Genomic DNA, 16,751 nt, shown 5'->3' on the forward strand with positions numbered 1-16,751 from the left:
AGACAGAGTCCTAAGAGAGTTAAATTGGCATGTACTAGTGAAGGGAAGGGTGTCAAGTAGATATGTGGATATAATTAAAGATATGTATGAGGGTGTGGTGACCAGCATGAAATCTATGGTAGGTTAGTGAATTCCCAATTTCAATTGGGCTACGTCGAGGGTCAATTTTTAGCCCTTATTTGTTTTTGCTTATCATGGATGAGTTAACTAGGAAAATTGAAGACAAAAGCCTGTGGTGTATGCTCTTTGTTGATGATATTATTTTGGTGGTGAGACAAAATTAGGGATTAACGCTGAGTTTCAATTTCGGAAACATTTCCATCTTATTCAATCAAGTGTTATATAAGATCAGATTTTCCATAAACTTCCAAAATCTTCATTACATGGTGAGATACATGTAAAGGAGGTACTATTACTTTTCTGTAGTTAAGTTTCTTAATAAGCAGATATTAAAATGAATTATTTAATTGTTCATTAATAGATTTACTTTGACTAATGGGTCTCAAATTTTCTAAGAGGAAAAAAAAAAAAAAACTTAGTTTACAAATTTTCTCCCAAAACCAAACTAAGTGCCCATCAAACCAAAGAGATCCCAATTATAGACCTCAGAAAAATGGGGAAAAAGAAGTCCTTAAAGGTATTGATAATATTTCCCTTTTAATTTTCCTTTTTGCAAGGTGAATCATATTCTTATATATTTTTATGATTTTTTAATGACAGTAGTAATTTTTATTATATTTTAGTGATTCAACAGTTGAAACCTGAAGTTGTTGTGACAACTCAAGTCCATAGAACATGAGAGTTAAGTTCGTTTCAAGTTCTAAAAACTAGTAGTAAAGTGCTTAGCACAAGCACAATTGTCCTGGTAGTTGTTTGTTTATTCAGTAATAAGTAAATGGCAAGTTAATTATAACGAAGGAGAGTTCCATTCAAACACTCAAGCATAAGTTGTAGATGGAGGTTGTTGAATGGTTAAAAGTCTCTCTAGAATTAATGATATTGATAAATGGAAAAAACTGAGTTATTTTGGTAAAAGATGATTTTTATTTTTTGGGGCAAAAATTGATTGGGCACCTTGTGCCCTTGAGAGAAGCACATATAGTGCAGAGGGTCGATCCTGAATCTATGAATGACTAATAATAGAACTTGCCAATTGAGGCAACTTCAAACTTTCTGTGGTCCCAAGGAAAATAGAGGGAAGGGAGGCGAAATTAAATCAAAATTAAAATAGCAATTTTTTTTAATCATTCTTAACATGAATTTGTAACTAAATCATTCCAAATCTGATTATGAAATTTTATTATCCTTTTACCTCTTGTCCTCTCCCAGTGTTATCTGTTTCCAGAAATGCTCAAACCTCGGAATGTTGAAAGAAAAAAAAAACAAAAAATAAAAAAACAAAAACAGAATAGAAATCAACCCGACAATCCCATACCCCATCCAGTCCCCCGCCCTCTCACTGCAACTTTCTCTTTCCCTGATACATGGTTACTGGCTGATTTTTCTGGTTTGGAGGTGTATGCTTGGACTTGCTTCCTCATTTCTTCAAAAGAAATGACCTATCACTTCATTGCAGAATGTACTTTATTTGACAGCAGACCAATACCCATCTTCTGGTTAACATGCACTACTGAACTTGTTAAAGAGTTTTCCAGTTGGTTCACAGACAAGAGAGATAGAAGTTTTGCTTCTTTCCCCCAATCTCCCCTCCCCCTTTTTCCTTGTCTTTCAAATGTCATAACATCAACACTTCTAGAACAGTGTTCCCAGAGATAGAAGTGGAAAGGAGAGTGATATAGAGATGACGGTCTAAAGGATCTCAAGCCTGGGATGAAAGGTCCATTTGAAAGGCAAGTCTTTCATATTCATCTTTGGGATTTTCTTATTGACAACCCTTAAGGTGCCAAATAGTTTTTAATCTTACTTTTTTTTCCCTTTTATTATAACACAGTTCTCCTTTTAGCAAGGGTAAAATCTTGTCATTTCACATGTGTACAAACGACATGAGCAAGACAATGACAACTATTGAAATTAACGTGACGGAAAGTACAATTACAACTTACTAGTTATTTTGAATTACCTTTTTTGCCCCGAGTTAAAGAACTTTTGGCTATAAGATAAAGGGCACTTTAAAAAAGGTTGCATGTTCTAAATACATCTATAGAGTGTCATATCGACAATCCCTTCATCTTTATTAATAAAGTGAAAACTAATCAATCACAATGTAAAAGCATCAACATTTTACAACCATGAACCACCCATCCACTATCCCTGTTGTCACCAATTTTATTTTATTTGCAATCTTGTCACACGTAAACAATCCTTTCCTCAATTCTACTTGAGCATTATTTATGTGCAAAGCTTTTGTTTCTAGAACTCGAAATGCAAAAATGCTTCAGTGACCTATTGAAGATAGGTATGCATCCATCTTCTCAGGTTTCTTCCATCTTAGGAGCGTATGTTGCCACAGCGTCTGTGACTCTGACGAAGATATTCTCATTGCCAATCAAGTCTGTAAACTTGGATGCATGAAGTTTTTCCATCACCAGCGGCCCAGGATTCGCTAAGACAAGCTAAGCAAGACAATTATGGGACTAATAAGGTACTTCTGCCATACATGATAAGCACAAGGTACTAAAAAAAATATGTTAGCATATCCTTTTAAAAAACTCCCATCATCGATGACTTCTATGTTTTGAGCATAGTCTGTTTATTATGATCAGGTATTACTTGTTATGTCTATTGATAGTTATAACATAATGAAATTCAACATGTTTATAAAATGATAACATACTTTAAGGAGTATATATCTCTTAGAAAGATATTTTTATGTATTATATATGTAAATTAATAAGTTTCAACAAACGTAAGGAAAAATGAATAGCATGACAATCATTTGGAATATTGCCTTTAAAGAATCATGGAAAGTACAGTGAAGATATAAAATACATGAATTTTTGTGTATTGTTAGAAATCCATTTGGCATGTTGAGAAATACAGGATTGATGTCAATTTACTAACAGTGGTTTCATAACTGGGTAGGAGTTCCTACCAGCAAGGATCGACTTCTCAACCTTGAGGCTGGTTTCGACTTTCGACCAAGCCCGAAACCAAGATATGGGTTGAAACAGTCAAAATCTGGTATTTTTTAGGCAGAACTTAACATGTCGAAATTTGGTATTTTTCAGTCAAAACTATCAAAATGTGCAAAATATGGTCGAAACTTGGTACGAGTCAGTATTGACTAAAGCTTTTGTCTTGATTTCTGTCGAAACCAAGATATCTCGGTCGATTGAGATGATGAACCATGCCTCCGGTTAAGGGGAGGATATTTTGTGGGAATGATGCTTCTCTCTCTCTCTCTCTCTCTCTCTCTCTCTCTCTCTATAATATATATATATATATATATGGGTTTTCTTTCGTGTCACTATGCCTAGTGAAACAATTCACTTCACTATGACTTTCTTACCTCCACTTTTCACTGATGTTATTCAATATGTGGAGGTTGTATATAATGATTTCACAAAGTAATAATACTTTACCAAATCTCTACACAACTCCCTTGCAACCTGCCTCAGCCTCCCTCTCTACCACCACCACTGCCTCCAGCCACCTCTTCCCTCCCTCTCCCTCTCCCGCTCTCAATCTCCCCTCCCCACCCCATTCCCTGCCACCCCCCACAAACCCTGCTCTGTCCACAACCCCCAACCCACACCCTCCACTAAGCTTTTCTTCAAATGGCTCACACCAGGGAAGGAAGAAGAAAAATGCTACTCTAAATGGGTCGCTCTCAGGTCGTATTGTAATCACAGATGGGCACAGGTTGTGTTGCTACCCATGTCTACTCTTTCCTCCCCATCTTCCACCGGAACTAAAAGCAATAGAATGATTGATTCAAAGGCTGTAATCATGTTGCTGTAAGTCAGTGACATACCATCTCAAAATGGTGTAATTAACATTGGCTGAAAAGATGGAAGAGGATATGGGCATATAGTTTTGTAACCCCGGTGAGAATGGAGCTTCTGATTTATATACATTAAGAGTGGAGGATGGGTTCGGTTACTCCTTTTTCTCATCTTATTACACCATCCTCCTCGAGCCCCACGAAGAAATCGCAGAAGGGAAATGACTCAATGAGAACCGGCCTGGACCGAAATTGTGATGGCATCAGTGAACCCCCGCTGTTCCCTTTCTCCGGTCCTGTGCAAGGCCAGAAGCAATCGTTCTAGAGTTAGATCTACCGAATTGTGCAATTGATTTCTGGTTCATTTCTCAGTTCCATTCTGCCTTTTCTCCGTGGGAAGAAACAAAGTAGGGCTTTTCTTCTTCCTGTTCCGGAGTGAGCCTCTCTTCAATGTCTCTGGAGAAGTCCAGAAGTTCGTCCACGAAAACAAGTTGTGGCAGGGGACTGTAGTTGCTCAAATCTTTGAAATGCATTCATCGAATTCTTCAGAGGAGCTCCACAACCAGCTGAGGGGGTAGGTTGTTGCAGCAGGTGGTGGGGTGGGGGTAGCTGCAAGGGGTAGTTATGGGGCAGGTGACCATGGTGGGGCGGGGTTGCGGGGATGGGGAGAGGGAGCAGGAGGGGGAAGGGGAAGGGGTTGCAAGAGGGAGGGAGGGAGAGAGAGGGCTGTGGGATTTGGTACAGTTTGCATAGTTTATAAAATTTTTAAATTAGCCTTTTACATATTCTACAATATCAACGAAAAGCATGGAAAGTAATCCATTTCATTGGGCATTTTTTAGAAAACACTCCTGCTTCTAATATTCATAACCTAACCCATGTTGGTCAGAACAAAGAATTGTTGTATCCATTTCCTAGAACAGGTAGAACTGGAAAGGGAGGGGCTTTGGTATTGCTCTGCCTCATTAGGTGATGCTAAAGATGAAATAGTTTCCTTTGTAGTGACAGGGAAGGGACCACAACTTCTTTCACTTTTCTGTTCTTTTTTTTTTTTTTTTGGGGGGGGAGAGGTGGGTAGATGGGGTGGGGTTGGTGTTGGGATAGAATGCAAAAGAGCTATTTGTCTGCTTACTTGAACATTTTTCTTCTTGGAACTCCTGTGCAACTCTTCCAAGGCGTGGATGCCACTAGTATCAATGTCGGTAACCGCTGTGACACGTATATACATAAAATCATGAAGATGAGTTTCAAAAGAATATGTACCGAACAAGAAATCTGATTAAAAAATAGTAATAATAATAAAAAAGAAATTGTGATTGCTTACGTGACATCTCAATTATCAAGAATTGGATTCTTGGTAAGTCTTTTGCCTTCAGTTGCTCTTCCTCATCTATTAACCATCTCAAGATCCTGCAAAAAACTCTGTTTTGATGATTTTGTTCCTTATATCTTATTGTGTTTGTCAATATCTGGGGAAACTGGACTGTATCAAGAGACTTTGAACTATGGTACCTAGAGACAAGGATGGATGCCCTTTAAAAGGTGACCCCCTCTGTTATAGGTAAAGGTAATACTCCGAACAGGAATTGTGGGATAGTTTAAAGATCTAGACTTCCAATCTCCCTGTCCCATAAATATGGAATGGGCAAAATTTTGCTGCCTGGTTGCGTCTCCACTGCACTAGCTCTGGGGCCAATGAGAGTGCGTGCAAGGCATCAATATAAATGGATTTTTTTTTTTATTTCACAGGGAGGCTGTAATTTCACATGCTCCCCTGTCTGGGTGCAGGGGCTTCATGGTCAGGTACCATTCTTTTTCCCATATTTTAATCGAGAGTGTTGTTTTTGCGAGATTTTAATGTGTCGTGTCAATCTTGGAGAACACCGGCTACCACACCCTTCAAAATTAGAGAAGGAAGCAAAATATTTTTAATCATAACATCCATCCTTTTTGTCTTTAAGATTGTCAGAAGAAAAATATTTGTTGGATGTATCACCATCTTCCTTAAAACTATAGGCATAGTGAATAAAGTTACAAATCAGATGTAAAAGATGAATGAAGATACAGAGTTGACGGACTACTTTTGTTTCAAAAAGCACCTTACCTCTCCCTGACATAATTGGAGTTGGAAAAGTATATTGCAGAATCAACTCTCACGATTAGTACACCGGGAACCTTGGTTGCCTCCGGATATTGTCGAATGTTCCTATAGGCTGTTGTTCTGGGGATATTTCCAAGTATTGCAGTCCGTGGCCTTGTAACTTGTAGGAGTATTTTAGCAAAGGATATGCAAACCTACCACAACAAACAATGGAGAAGCCTTAGTTGATGTTACTAGACAGATGATCTCAAAATTTGAAGAGTTATAAATCCAATTCCTTACTGCAATCAAGAGTCCAATCTCAACAGAGTAAAAAACGACACCAAGAAAGGCTCCTAGGCAAGCAATGAAATCCAACCTATCTGTCTTCCATATGAGCACTGCAGCCTGAATGTCGATCAGGCCAATTACAGCCGCAATAATGATAGCAGAAAGAATGGCATTTGGGGTATACTCAAAGAGAGGTGTAATCAGTTCTAAAACTAGTAAAACGATGAGCGCCATCACAATGTTGGAGACAGCAGTTTTGCAACCTGCCGTGTAGTTCACAGCTGAGCGAGAGAAAGAACCTGCAAGAGAAGAAAGCTCATTAATCCACAGAATTTTTTTTTTTTTTTTTTTTTTTTTTTTGTGTGTGTGTGTGTGTGTGTGTGTGTGTGTGTGTGTACCTTGATGGATATATTAGACCTTATAATATGTTCGTACCATTCATCCCTAGTTCTTTCTTGACCTCCTAAGGATCTGTGATTTAATGATGGTTAAAGGTCATATAATCATCTGATTGGACCCCTTTGCTATGTATATTGGTCTAAACTCCTTGCATTTGCACAATATGTAGATCCATTATGCTTTCTAGTAATTTATGATCCATTATTCATATAATTTCTTTTGTTACTGTTGTGGATGCTGCCTGTCCTTACATTAATTGTATTGCAATAATTCTTTTAATACCTGTCGCTGTATAACAAGAAGTCATTGAACCAACAATGTTCATCACTCCTAATGCCACCATTTCTCTGTTTCCATCAAGTTGATAGTCTTTGACTGCTGCAAATGTTCTTCCAATTGCTACTGATTCCTGATAAATTCAAAGCATTTGTATTCTGATGCAAGAAATATTCAAGTATTTAAATTTCTTTCGTATTTGAGAGATGTGCATCATAATTGGCTTACCGTTAATGCTATCACACCAGCCACGACACCAACCTTAATACCTGACACTAGGTACTTCCCAGAGAAATAAATTTCATTTACGGATGGCCGATTGATGCCTTTTTGTATGTAGTTCACCTTCATGCATTACTAGACTTAATCAGTTACTGAAATTTCTATTGCCTTGTGCATTGAAAATTCAGGAGAAGATATTACTTACAGTTAGAACACCGTTTTTCTGTGCATGGGTAATGTACACAAAAAAAGTGGATACAATAACAGAAGTCAATGGTGCAATTGCAGACACCCAAAAAAGCTTCTTCTTCTTCTTTCCCTGTTTTTTCTCATTCCATGCTAGGGTTAGAGGACTTTCAAGACTTCAAAATCATGGGCAAATAGAGATTAATGAATGGGTGCACTTACAATGTATTTGGCACATAGAAGGAAAGTCAAGAATGATGCTCCAATGAGTATATTCGGCCAACTCCACTGCAAAATGAAATAGAGTTTGGTGACTTGTAGTAGAACTGTGTCTAATATGTATGATGTCAAAGCTTGGACTTATGTTCTCTAAATCCATCTCATCCATTGAAGAATGGAATGACTGTGAGGTTGCCTACCCCATGAGGTGCATTGCTAAACACTGATTGCATAACAGATACAATGTCGCTATTCGGTGTAAAGTTTAGTATGCCGAGAAAACCTTTAAGTTGTTGAAGACCAATTGTAATGGCAGCTCCAGCCATAAACCCAACAATAGTGGCATGGGATAGGAAGTCAATCACAAATCCCAATCTAGAGATAGGACCATAAAATACATATCAGTCTTGTATGAAATCTTCAATTGTAAAAATATCAAGTAAACATACAAAATCAAATAGTTAGAAGCAAGAAATAAAGTCTCTATGTAAAAAATAAATAAATAAATAAATCACAAACCTAAAAAATCCAAGTGCAAATTGAGTAATTCCAGCAAAAAAAGTGGCTGTAAATGCCAGTCGAGTATAGTCAGCCGCATCAGTAATGGGATTAATCTCATTCCGGAGCAGGGTGCCCATCAGGAGAGAGACTACAGCAACTGGTCCAATGGCTATATCTCTTGAACTCCCCATGAAGGCATAAATCAATGGTGGGACAAAGCTAGTGTCTGTAAAAATCATCACAACAGGGAAAAAGAAAGAGCTAAATGAAATAATAAACAGAATCGATGACACCATTAAATGTTAATAATCCAAAGCAAGTAATTACTCAATGATGCAAAAAACCTACAAAGCCCATATTGGGGAGCAAGATTTGCAAGCTTTGCATAGCCAATATCCTGTTGTACAAGTTAAAGCAATTGTTAGAATCATGTATATGTTGAGATGAATCTTGGTTCTTCATCTTAATATTATTTCTTTCCTGTCTCTTAGGTACCTGAGGTACGGCAAGGCTAGCTATGGTGAGTCCGGCGATGATATCTCCTTTCAACTTTGTTAAATTGTAGTCTCTCCCCCACTCAAAAATTGGAAAAATTGATTGGAGAACTAACATGAACTTTTTTGACCGAGTTTGGCCTATGAATTGGCGTAAAGGATCATCTGGAAAGAAAGTTTCCTTGAAAGTTGCTTTGATTCCGTTGAAGAGATTTTGTCTAGTAGGCATTCCCACCCTGTGAACATATGGCAAGTCCTCTACAATTCCCATCTCCTTTGAATCAAACTCTTCAATGGAATAATGAGTCATAGGAAACAGATACTATTGATGAAGTTTCAACACAAATGGGATGTATTCACCTGTACAAACAGAAAAACAAACTGTCACTGATGGCAATTTACAAATGACATATAAATTTGGTCTAAACTCTAGACCTGGTGTCAGAATCTGCTCTCCATCTACTAACTAGTAAGTGCTGATATACTTGTTTATCCAAGATGGAGGTGATGCTCTTCCAAACCCCATCCCTTTTCAATAAAATCAAATCTTAATAAGTAACCACTTATCAGGTGGCCATAAATTATGAATTTATATGATTTTAGTTAGCTAGAACCTTTAGTGAAAAAAAAAAAAAAGTCAGCTAGAAGGTCAAACTGTTTTGGGGGGGGGGGGGGGGGAACTTCCCCCCTTCCCTGTTTTTTGTATAACATTCTAGGGGTATAAAGGGTAGCGAGCAGCTGGGCATTGTGGCATGCGGCTTTAGAAACTCAAACCTGAATCATCACTATGTCAAGAAGGCATGGATTCCAACCCTCTTCAAATGATGAAATGTTTTGGGGGACCACGGGGGACAAATTGTGAACTCTCTTAAATCACAAATTTTTATTGAGCCTCATGTAATAAAAAGTTCTTCAAAAAACATAACATGTGAGATGTGAGTAGATAAAAAAAATAAAGAAATAGAAGCTCTTATATATCACTAATTATAAATTTAAGATTAAGAGTTTGTTGGTTGGCATTGTGGCTTAGGTTTTCGTGAGCGGCAACACAATAGACCGTTCAAAATGCCATCAAACTCGCCACCTTGTGTTCAAATTCTTCCAAAGCGCAAACTCACTGTGGTCGTGATGACCAGCGATTCCTCACCCATAAATTCATAACATTGTATATTAAATTAACAAATACTCATATGAAATTACACATCAAAAATCAATGTAATGGGTGGTTGTAGCGTAACAAGGTTGTTCTAAATTGCCATCTAGCAGTTTGTGTGGAGCCCAATTATGGTGCATAGGTAGGGCATGCTCTCAACTAGATTGTATATAAGGCTGGTAAGGGTTTTTCTTGGAAAGGTGTTTTATGTGGTTAATAGGACAAAAAAAAAATGGTTGAAAAGACAATGTAAAAAGAATGGCTTCGTAGTTGAAGATATAAAGGAAATGAAGATACATCAGGTCTATAGATTATATGATTTGTTAGCAAATTTAACATGTTTTGATCAGTCAAATCAAGTAAAATAACCTTAGGCCACTGTTGGTAGTCATTCAATTTCTTAGAAATGACGTTTCATGTCAAAAACATAATTTTTAGTTTCTGTACCAAAATATTGTTAAAAAAAATGGTGTTTGGTGAATCTGTTTTAAGAATGGTTATAATTTTTTTTTTTTTTTTTTCACATTTAGAACGAAATCAAAATGACGGAACAAGGTTTCATTATTCCATCATTTTGTGTTTCTAGCATTTTGTTCCATCATTTTGGTTTCTAACGTTTTTCTCTCTTTTCATTCTAAAAAAGATCGAAAAACACCAAGTTAACACCAAACCTTTTATTCCATTTTTTTATTTTCATAAAAAAAAAAAAACATTAAAAAAAAATTTCTGATGACTACTAAACGCACCCTTAACTATTTTGTATAGAGTATCCTGATTACTCCATATAATATAAAGTAGGGAATGGGTTCCTCCAATGCCATAGTACAATTCTGACAAATGGAAGATCACATTGCAAATAATCAATAGGAGAGAGAAAAAATGTCTACGTGTGCTAAAAAATCCAACATTGCGCTGATCTTTTTCCCTGTTTAATATATTGATGTTTTTAGGTCCAAATTGACTTGAGTTTTTAAGTTCAATTTAAGAAATCGCTTGGACAAAAAATTAGCTTAACTAGATCATGTTTGCATTTGCAAAATTATTTTGTAGGCAACAAAAAAATACACTAATGATGAATCAAATATAATATATATTATTACATTCTATTTTTACAAGTTATTTAGGTGGCATGAAAGTTGCTATCCTTTTTTTTTTTAATATATATATATATATATACATATATTTATTTTAAACTCATGAAAGTTTCTATCTAAAAGCTAGCAAAACCCTTGAAGAACATATTTGCTTAGGGGATGGATTTAAATTATTAAAATGATTATCAAGTTACTATATTGAGTATTGAATGTTTATCCATAATTGATACAAATATGATACATGCTTAAAATACATTGTCAAATGTTTCTATAATAAAAAAAAATGGAAAAAAGGTAGACACACGACTGTGGTGTACACGTCTACATCGTCACACATTTTCCCCCATCTCTCCTTATGCCATCTAGCAGTTTTTGTGGAGCCCAGTTATGGTGCATATGCACGGCATGCTCTCAACTAGATGGTATATAAGGCTGGTAAGGGTTTTTCTTGGAAAGGTGTTTTATGTGATTAATAGGACATAAAGAAAATGGTTGAAAAGACAATGTAAAAAGAATGGTTTCGCAGTTGAAGATATAAGGGAAATGACTGATACATCAGGTCTATAGATTATATGATTTGTTACCAAATTTAACATGTTTTGATCAGTTAAATCAAGTAAAATAACCTTAGGCCACTGTTGGTAGTCATTCAATTTCTTAGAAATGACGTTTTATGTCAAAAACATAATTTTTAGTTTCTGCGCCAAAATACTATTAAAAAAAATGGTGTTTGGTGAATCTGTTTCAAGAACGATTATTGTAGTTGTTTTTTTTTTTTTTTTTTTTTTCCCTTATTTAGAACGAAATCAAAATGACGGAACAAGGTTTCATTATTCCATCATTTTGTATTTCTAGCATTTTGTTCCATCATTTTGGTTTCTAGCGTTTTTCTCTATTTTCATTATAAAAAAGTTCGAAAAACACCAAGTTGACACCAAACGTTTTATTCCATTCTTTTATTCTCATAAACAGAAAAAACATTAAAAACATTTTTTGTGATGACTACCAAACACACCCTTAACTATTTTGTATAGAGTATCCTTATTGCTCCATATAATATAAAATAGGGAGTGGGTTCCTCCAATGCAGTACAATTCTGACAAATGGAATATCACATTGCAAATAATCAATAGGAGAGAAAAAGAATGTCTACGTGTGCTAAAAAATCCAACATTGTGCTGATCTTTTTCCTTGTTTAATATATTGATATTTTTAGATCCAAATTGACATGAGTTTTTAAGTTCAATTTAAGAAATCGATTGGACAAAAAATTAGCTTAACTAGATCATGTTTGCATTTGCAAATTTATTTTGTAGGCAACAAAAAAAATACACTAATGATGAATCAAATATAAGATATATTATTATATTCTATTTTTACAAGTGTATACTCACGTGTGCAACATTTGAACAAGTTATTTAGGTGGCATGAAAGTTGCTATCCTTTTTTTTTTTTTTTTTTAATATATACATACATATATTTATTTTAAACTCATGAAAGTTTCTATCTAAAAGCTAGCAAAACCCTTGAAGAACATATTTGCTTAGGAGATGGATTTAAATTATTAAAATGATTATCAAGTTACTATATTGAGTATTGAATGTTTATCCATAATTAATACAAATATGATACATGCTTAAAATACATTTTCAAATGTTTCTATCATAAGAAAATGGGAAAAAGGTAGGCACACGACTGTGGTGTACACGTCTACGTCGTCACACATATTTCCCCATTTCTCCTTATTGAAACTCTTATCCCTTCTGAATGTGTACAATGACGGGAAATGTATAGTGAACTTTTGTCCATAAGTTGCAATGCATTTTGGGGAGGGGGTTCTTTTCGATAGTTGATAACATACATGTGAGGTCTTTCATAGTTCCTAGCAAGCATTACTCAATTGAGCACTTATGAGTCTGCAATCCTTCTAATAAATTTATTAAGAGAAGAAAAAAAAAATGTCAGGGAGTGTGGCCCTTGCGTCCAGATTTAGATGGGGCAAAATGACTACCTCACTCCCAATGAAAGGCACATATTCATCTTATGTTGATGCTTCCATGTGCACTTTTATTGGCTCCCGTGTAGGTGCATGGCTGTGCTAGACAAAAAACTCTCCCCCATTTATTAATTTGTTTTTCCCACTTTTTGTAGCTGAGACACGTACAATCCAACATGTTCCATGCCTTTGTTGGCCACTTGGGCTAGGACTAGAGCAGGCCTAACCTCCTAAATATCAGACCTTGATGGTGGAAATAGGATTTTAGTAATGACAATCATGGTCGAATCAGCATCAATTGATTCTGATCCATATCTTTCTATGCATCTATATCTGTTTATGGGTACCTGTATCCGCTCAGAATAATATCGAGATCCGATGTATTTACATCTCTACATGTGACATCGTCAAAGGATTTAGAGAAGGAGATCAAGAAGTTGGGGAGCTAGAGAAAGTCAGGAGGGAAAGGTAGGGGAAAAGAGAGAGAGAGAGAGAGAGAGAGAGAGAGAGAGAGAGAGAGAGAGAGCATTCTTTTCCAATATTTATATTTCAACGACTATATTCTAATTTGTGGGATCAATGGGACTAGTCAGATTGAAGGTCTGGATATCTATCATTAACAAAAAAAAAACTATATTCTAGCGACTCATTTTCTTTCCCCTTATGTATGTATATTGTGATTTGAAGAGATAGAACTATTTGTATTTTTGGAATTGATGGATACACGCGAATCCATTATGAGTTTGAGGTCTTCAAGTGTTATGTGAGTCCAATGGTTCCAATGGTTTGGGTGAACCCTCAAGAGATCCATATATTTAAGTAATTCGGTTCTCTCCTATCCTTATTATCTTGCACTTTTTTTTTTCCCATCTTATTAGTATTTTTTGTTTTTGGTTTTTTGAGTGTCATCACCTGCTTGTCCCTCCTACTTGTGAATTTATAAGAGCAATCAAAACCAGAAAAGAAGGGAGCTCAGATTTACAGCGAATCGAATGTATGGTGATTGATTTTTTACAGCTTCAAAAGATATTTGTTTTTTGGGTAGAATGTGTTTCAAAGATCGAATGACAGAACTGCAAAGAGAACCCTAGTTTGAGGAGATTTAATTAGTTGTTTAAGAAGCTTTAAGAATCTCTCTCTCTCTCTCTTGACTTTCTCTAACTCCCCAACCCCTTCATCTCATTCTCTAAATCCTTAGACGATATTACATGTAGAGATGTAAACACATCAGATCTCGATATTATTTTGATCGGAGATGGGTACTCATAGATAGATGGATGTAAATTGAATTTGAATTTTTGGCTATTCTCTGACTTGTGTAATCTGGACATTTCTTCCTTGAATGAATAAAATTTGCTCTTAATTCATCTTTCTAAGTTGTCTTAATTCTTTTCTTCATTCTCTATAATCGGTCTAAACCTCAACAACCCTCAAAACCATTAATTGATTATTTAATCGAATTGAATAATTGTTTTTCAGATTATTCGAATTTAAATCCGAATACTCTTTGACTGGATATGAATACCCTAATGGATGCAGATTTGAATTCAAATTCAAATTTTGATCATTCATTTACATCCCTAATCTATGAATGTGATGAATTAACCACGTGGTTTTCATTCTGACATTAATCAAGGTCTACTCCAATCTCTGACATGGTAAAAGAACCTGAATCTTGTAAGTCATATTTCACGAATGTCGAAACTTGAATATTTCGTTTGGGTTTTTGGATTGACTGTAACATTAAAATTATTCCATTGTTCCATTGCTTCATCGCGGCCTAAAGTCATGGATTTCGTTCCAAAGACAGCCTCTCTACAAACCAGTGTTGACATTCCAGATTGGTGGCTCCCACTCCCCATTATGGATAAAAGGTAAAATAGTCAAAATACAATATCAATATCTCTGAGGGCAAAATCGTCTAATAAAACTAATATCAACTGATACGTAACGGATACAATATCGGTTTAGAAGCTGGTAAAAATCGTGCACTACATCCTGGCTCTCGAATCCCCCTTGAGAAACCAAACTTAAAATGGGAGTGCAGTACACGATTGCAGCGGAGCAGGAGAGAGAGAATGTCATGAGTCATAGAAGACAAGGGAAAGGTTATTTCTGTAAATACACAGGATGTCCGTCAGATTCTAATCTGAAAGTTAAGAACCCTCGAAGGCACTGATCTGACAGTTGGAATCTGATTTTTCTGCTTTTATTTCCTCTCCCGAGTAGATAGAGAGAGAGTCAGTCAACTCATCTACTGTAAGGTCTCATACTGCAGCAGCGATGGAGATTCAGCTGAGCCGGACCGCCGGTTCCCCGTCTCCTTCCTCATCGGACCACCAGAACTCAAACCCTAACCAGAATGGAAACCCTAATCCGATGCAGTCATGGTGGGAAGCCATCTCCAAGGCCCGATCACGCATTGAAGCCCTCTCTTCCATCCTCCCTTCCTCTACATCCCTCTCCTCCCTTGCCGACTCAGATCGCCCTGCTCGATCCCTCCTCGAATCCCTTGAAGCCTACATGGCGATCTCCTCCTCTCTCTCCGATCCCTTGTCCGGTTCCGGTGACGATCCTCTCTGTCAATGGCTCTACGAGACTTTCCAGTCCTCCGATCCCGACCTTCGCCTCGTCGTCCTGTCCTTCATTCCTCTCGTTGCCGGCATCTACCTTTCTCGCGTTGTCTCTACTTCTGCCGACAACTCAACCCGTTCCTTTGCTGGCTTCGAAGCTGTTCTCTTGGCTCTTTACGCTTCTGAAACAAAAGCTCGCGGCGGAAAACCTATCTTGATCACAATTCCGGATCTTTCGCAGCCATCTCTGTACCACGCACCACGCAACCAGCCTGTTCATCGGGTTGCCGTCCAACCTCAGCCGTCCGTTGGGGTTCTCTGTCCACCGCTCGAGCCGCAAATGGCCGTTAAGTCGACGAAACGTGCTTCTATCGTTGCTATCGCGCTTGAATGCTATTTCAAGCAAATTCCTCAGATGCCTAGCTGGTCCAAAGTCGATTTATGTCATTTCGTCGCTGGGTGGGCCGGGCAGAATTGTTCTTGCAAGACCGAACTTGACGGCAATTCCGAAGGCGATGGCGGCGATGCGAATGAGAATTTTGTGGAGGTTAGGATTGCAGACGAGGAGTACGAGGAGGAAAATGACGAGATTCGGGTTAATGTCCAAGGGATGAACAGATTGGCGATTGGAGAAGATTGTAATGAAATTGGGGTTTTCAGAGGGTCAAGAATTCCGCTACCTTGGGAGCTTTTGCAGCCGGTTTTGAGAATTCTTGGGCATTGCCTCTTGGCGCCTCTGAATTTGCAAGATGTTAGGGACGCAGCCTCGGTTGCGGTGAGGTGTTTGTATGCTAGGGCATCACATGATCTGGTCCCGCAGGGAATCTTGGCCACACGGAGCCTCATTCAGCTTGACAATAGGACGCGCTTTGCTGCCAAGGAAGCAGCTGCTGCCAACTCTGCTTCGAATGCAAACACACCAAGCAAAGCAAAGAAACCGGAGATCCTTTTGGTTTCAAAATGAATGGTCAGTAGACAGTCCCTTGGCAATTACCGGTGCTGGTTTGACCCTTCCTGTCCTGTATAGTCTATCTGCGGCATCTCCTTAGAATCACTGAGACGATCAACATGTGTCAACTATTGTAAGATTTCTCTCTTGTAATGAAATGGGATTTTTTTTTTCCTAACCTTTGGTTAGGTTATAGATATAGTCATTGTTAAAGGTCTGTTTTTCAAGTTTTGATTGATGTTAGTAGTTGGTGTCTTCTGGTATTTCTTTCTTAAAGTTGTGTGGGTTATGATTGCGTCTTATGCATAATGAGTTTGATCATATTATCATGTGTTGTGTGCACTTGCTCTTATATAAGTTCCCCTTCATTGTTTTATGATGATTTGTTGTTCATTACTTATTGCCTATGTGGTG

At 37.2% G+C, this 16,751-nt stretch overlaps 1 protein-coding gene and 1 long non-coding RNA gene across 2 annotated transcripts; both read left to right on the top strand.

Annotated features, from left to right (window-relative positions):
- Positions 1-22: 22 nt before the first annotated feature.
- LOC122092969 lies at positions 23-9,016 on the top strand. Its single transcript, XR_006144357.1, has 2 exons — positions 23-2,631; positions 8,570-9,016. It is a non-coding gene; the product is annotated as an uncharacterized LOC122092969 (long non-coding RNA).
- Positions 9,017-15,029: 6,013 nt separating this feature from the next.
- LOC122071886 lies at positions 15,030-16,658 on the top strand. The gene has a single exon (XM_042636347.1). The coding sequence runs from the start codon at positions 15,099-15,101 to the stop codon at positions 16,350-16,352; it is 1,254 nt and encodes a 417-aa protein (XP_042492281.1). The 5' UTR covers positions 15,030-15,098; the 3' UTR covers positions 16,353-16,658.
- Positions 16,659-16,751: the final 93 nt, after the last annotated feature.

The sequence above is a fragment of the Macadamia integrifolia genome, chromosome 2, assembly GCF_013358625.1.
Source record: "Macadamia integrifolia cultivar HAES 741 chromosome 2, SCU_Mint_v3, whole genome shotgun sequence".
Taxonomy (NCBI): domain Eukaryota; kingdom Viridiplantae; phylum Streptophyta; class Magnoliopsida; order Proteales; family Proteaceae; genus Macadamia; species Macadamia integrifolia.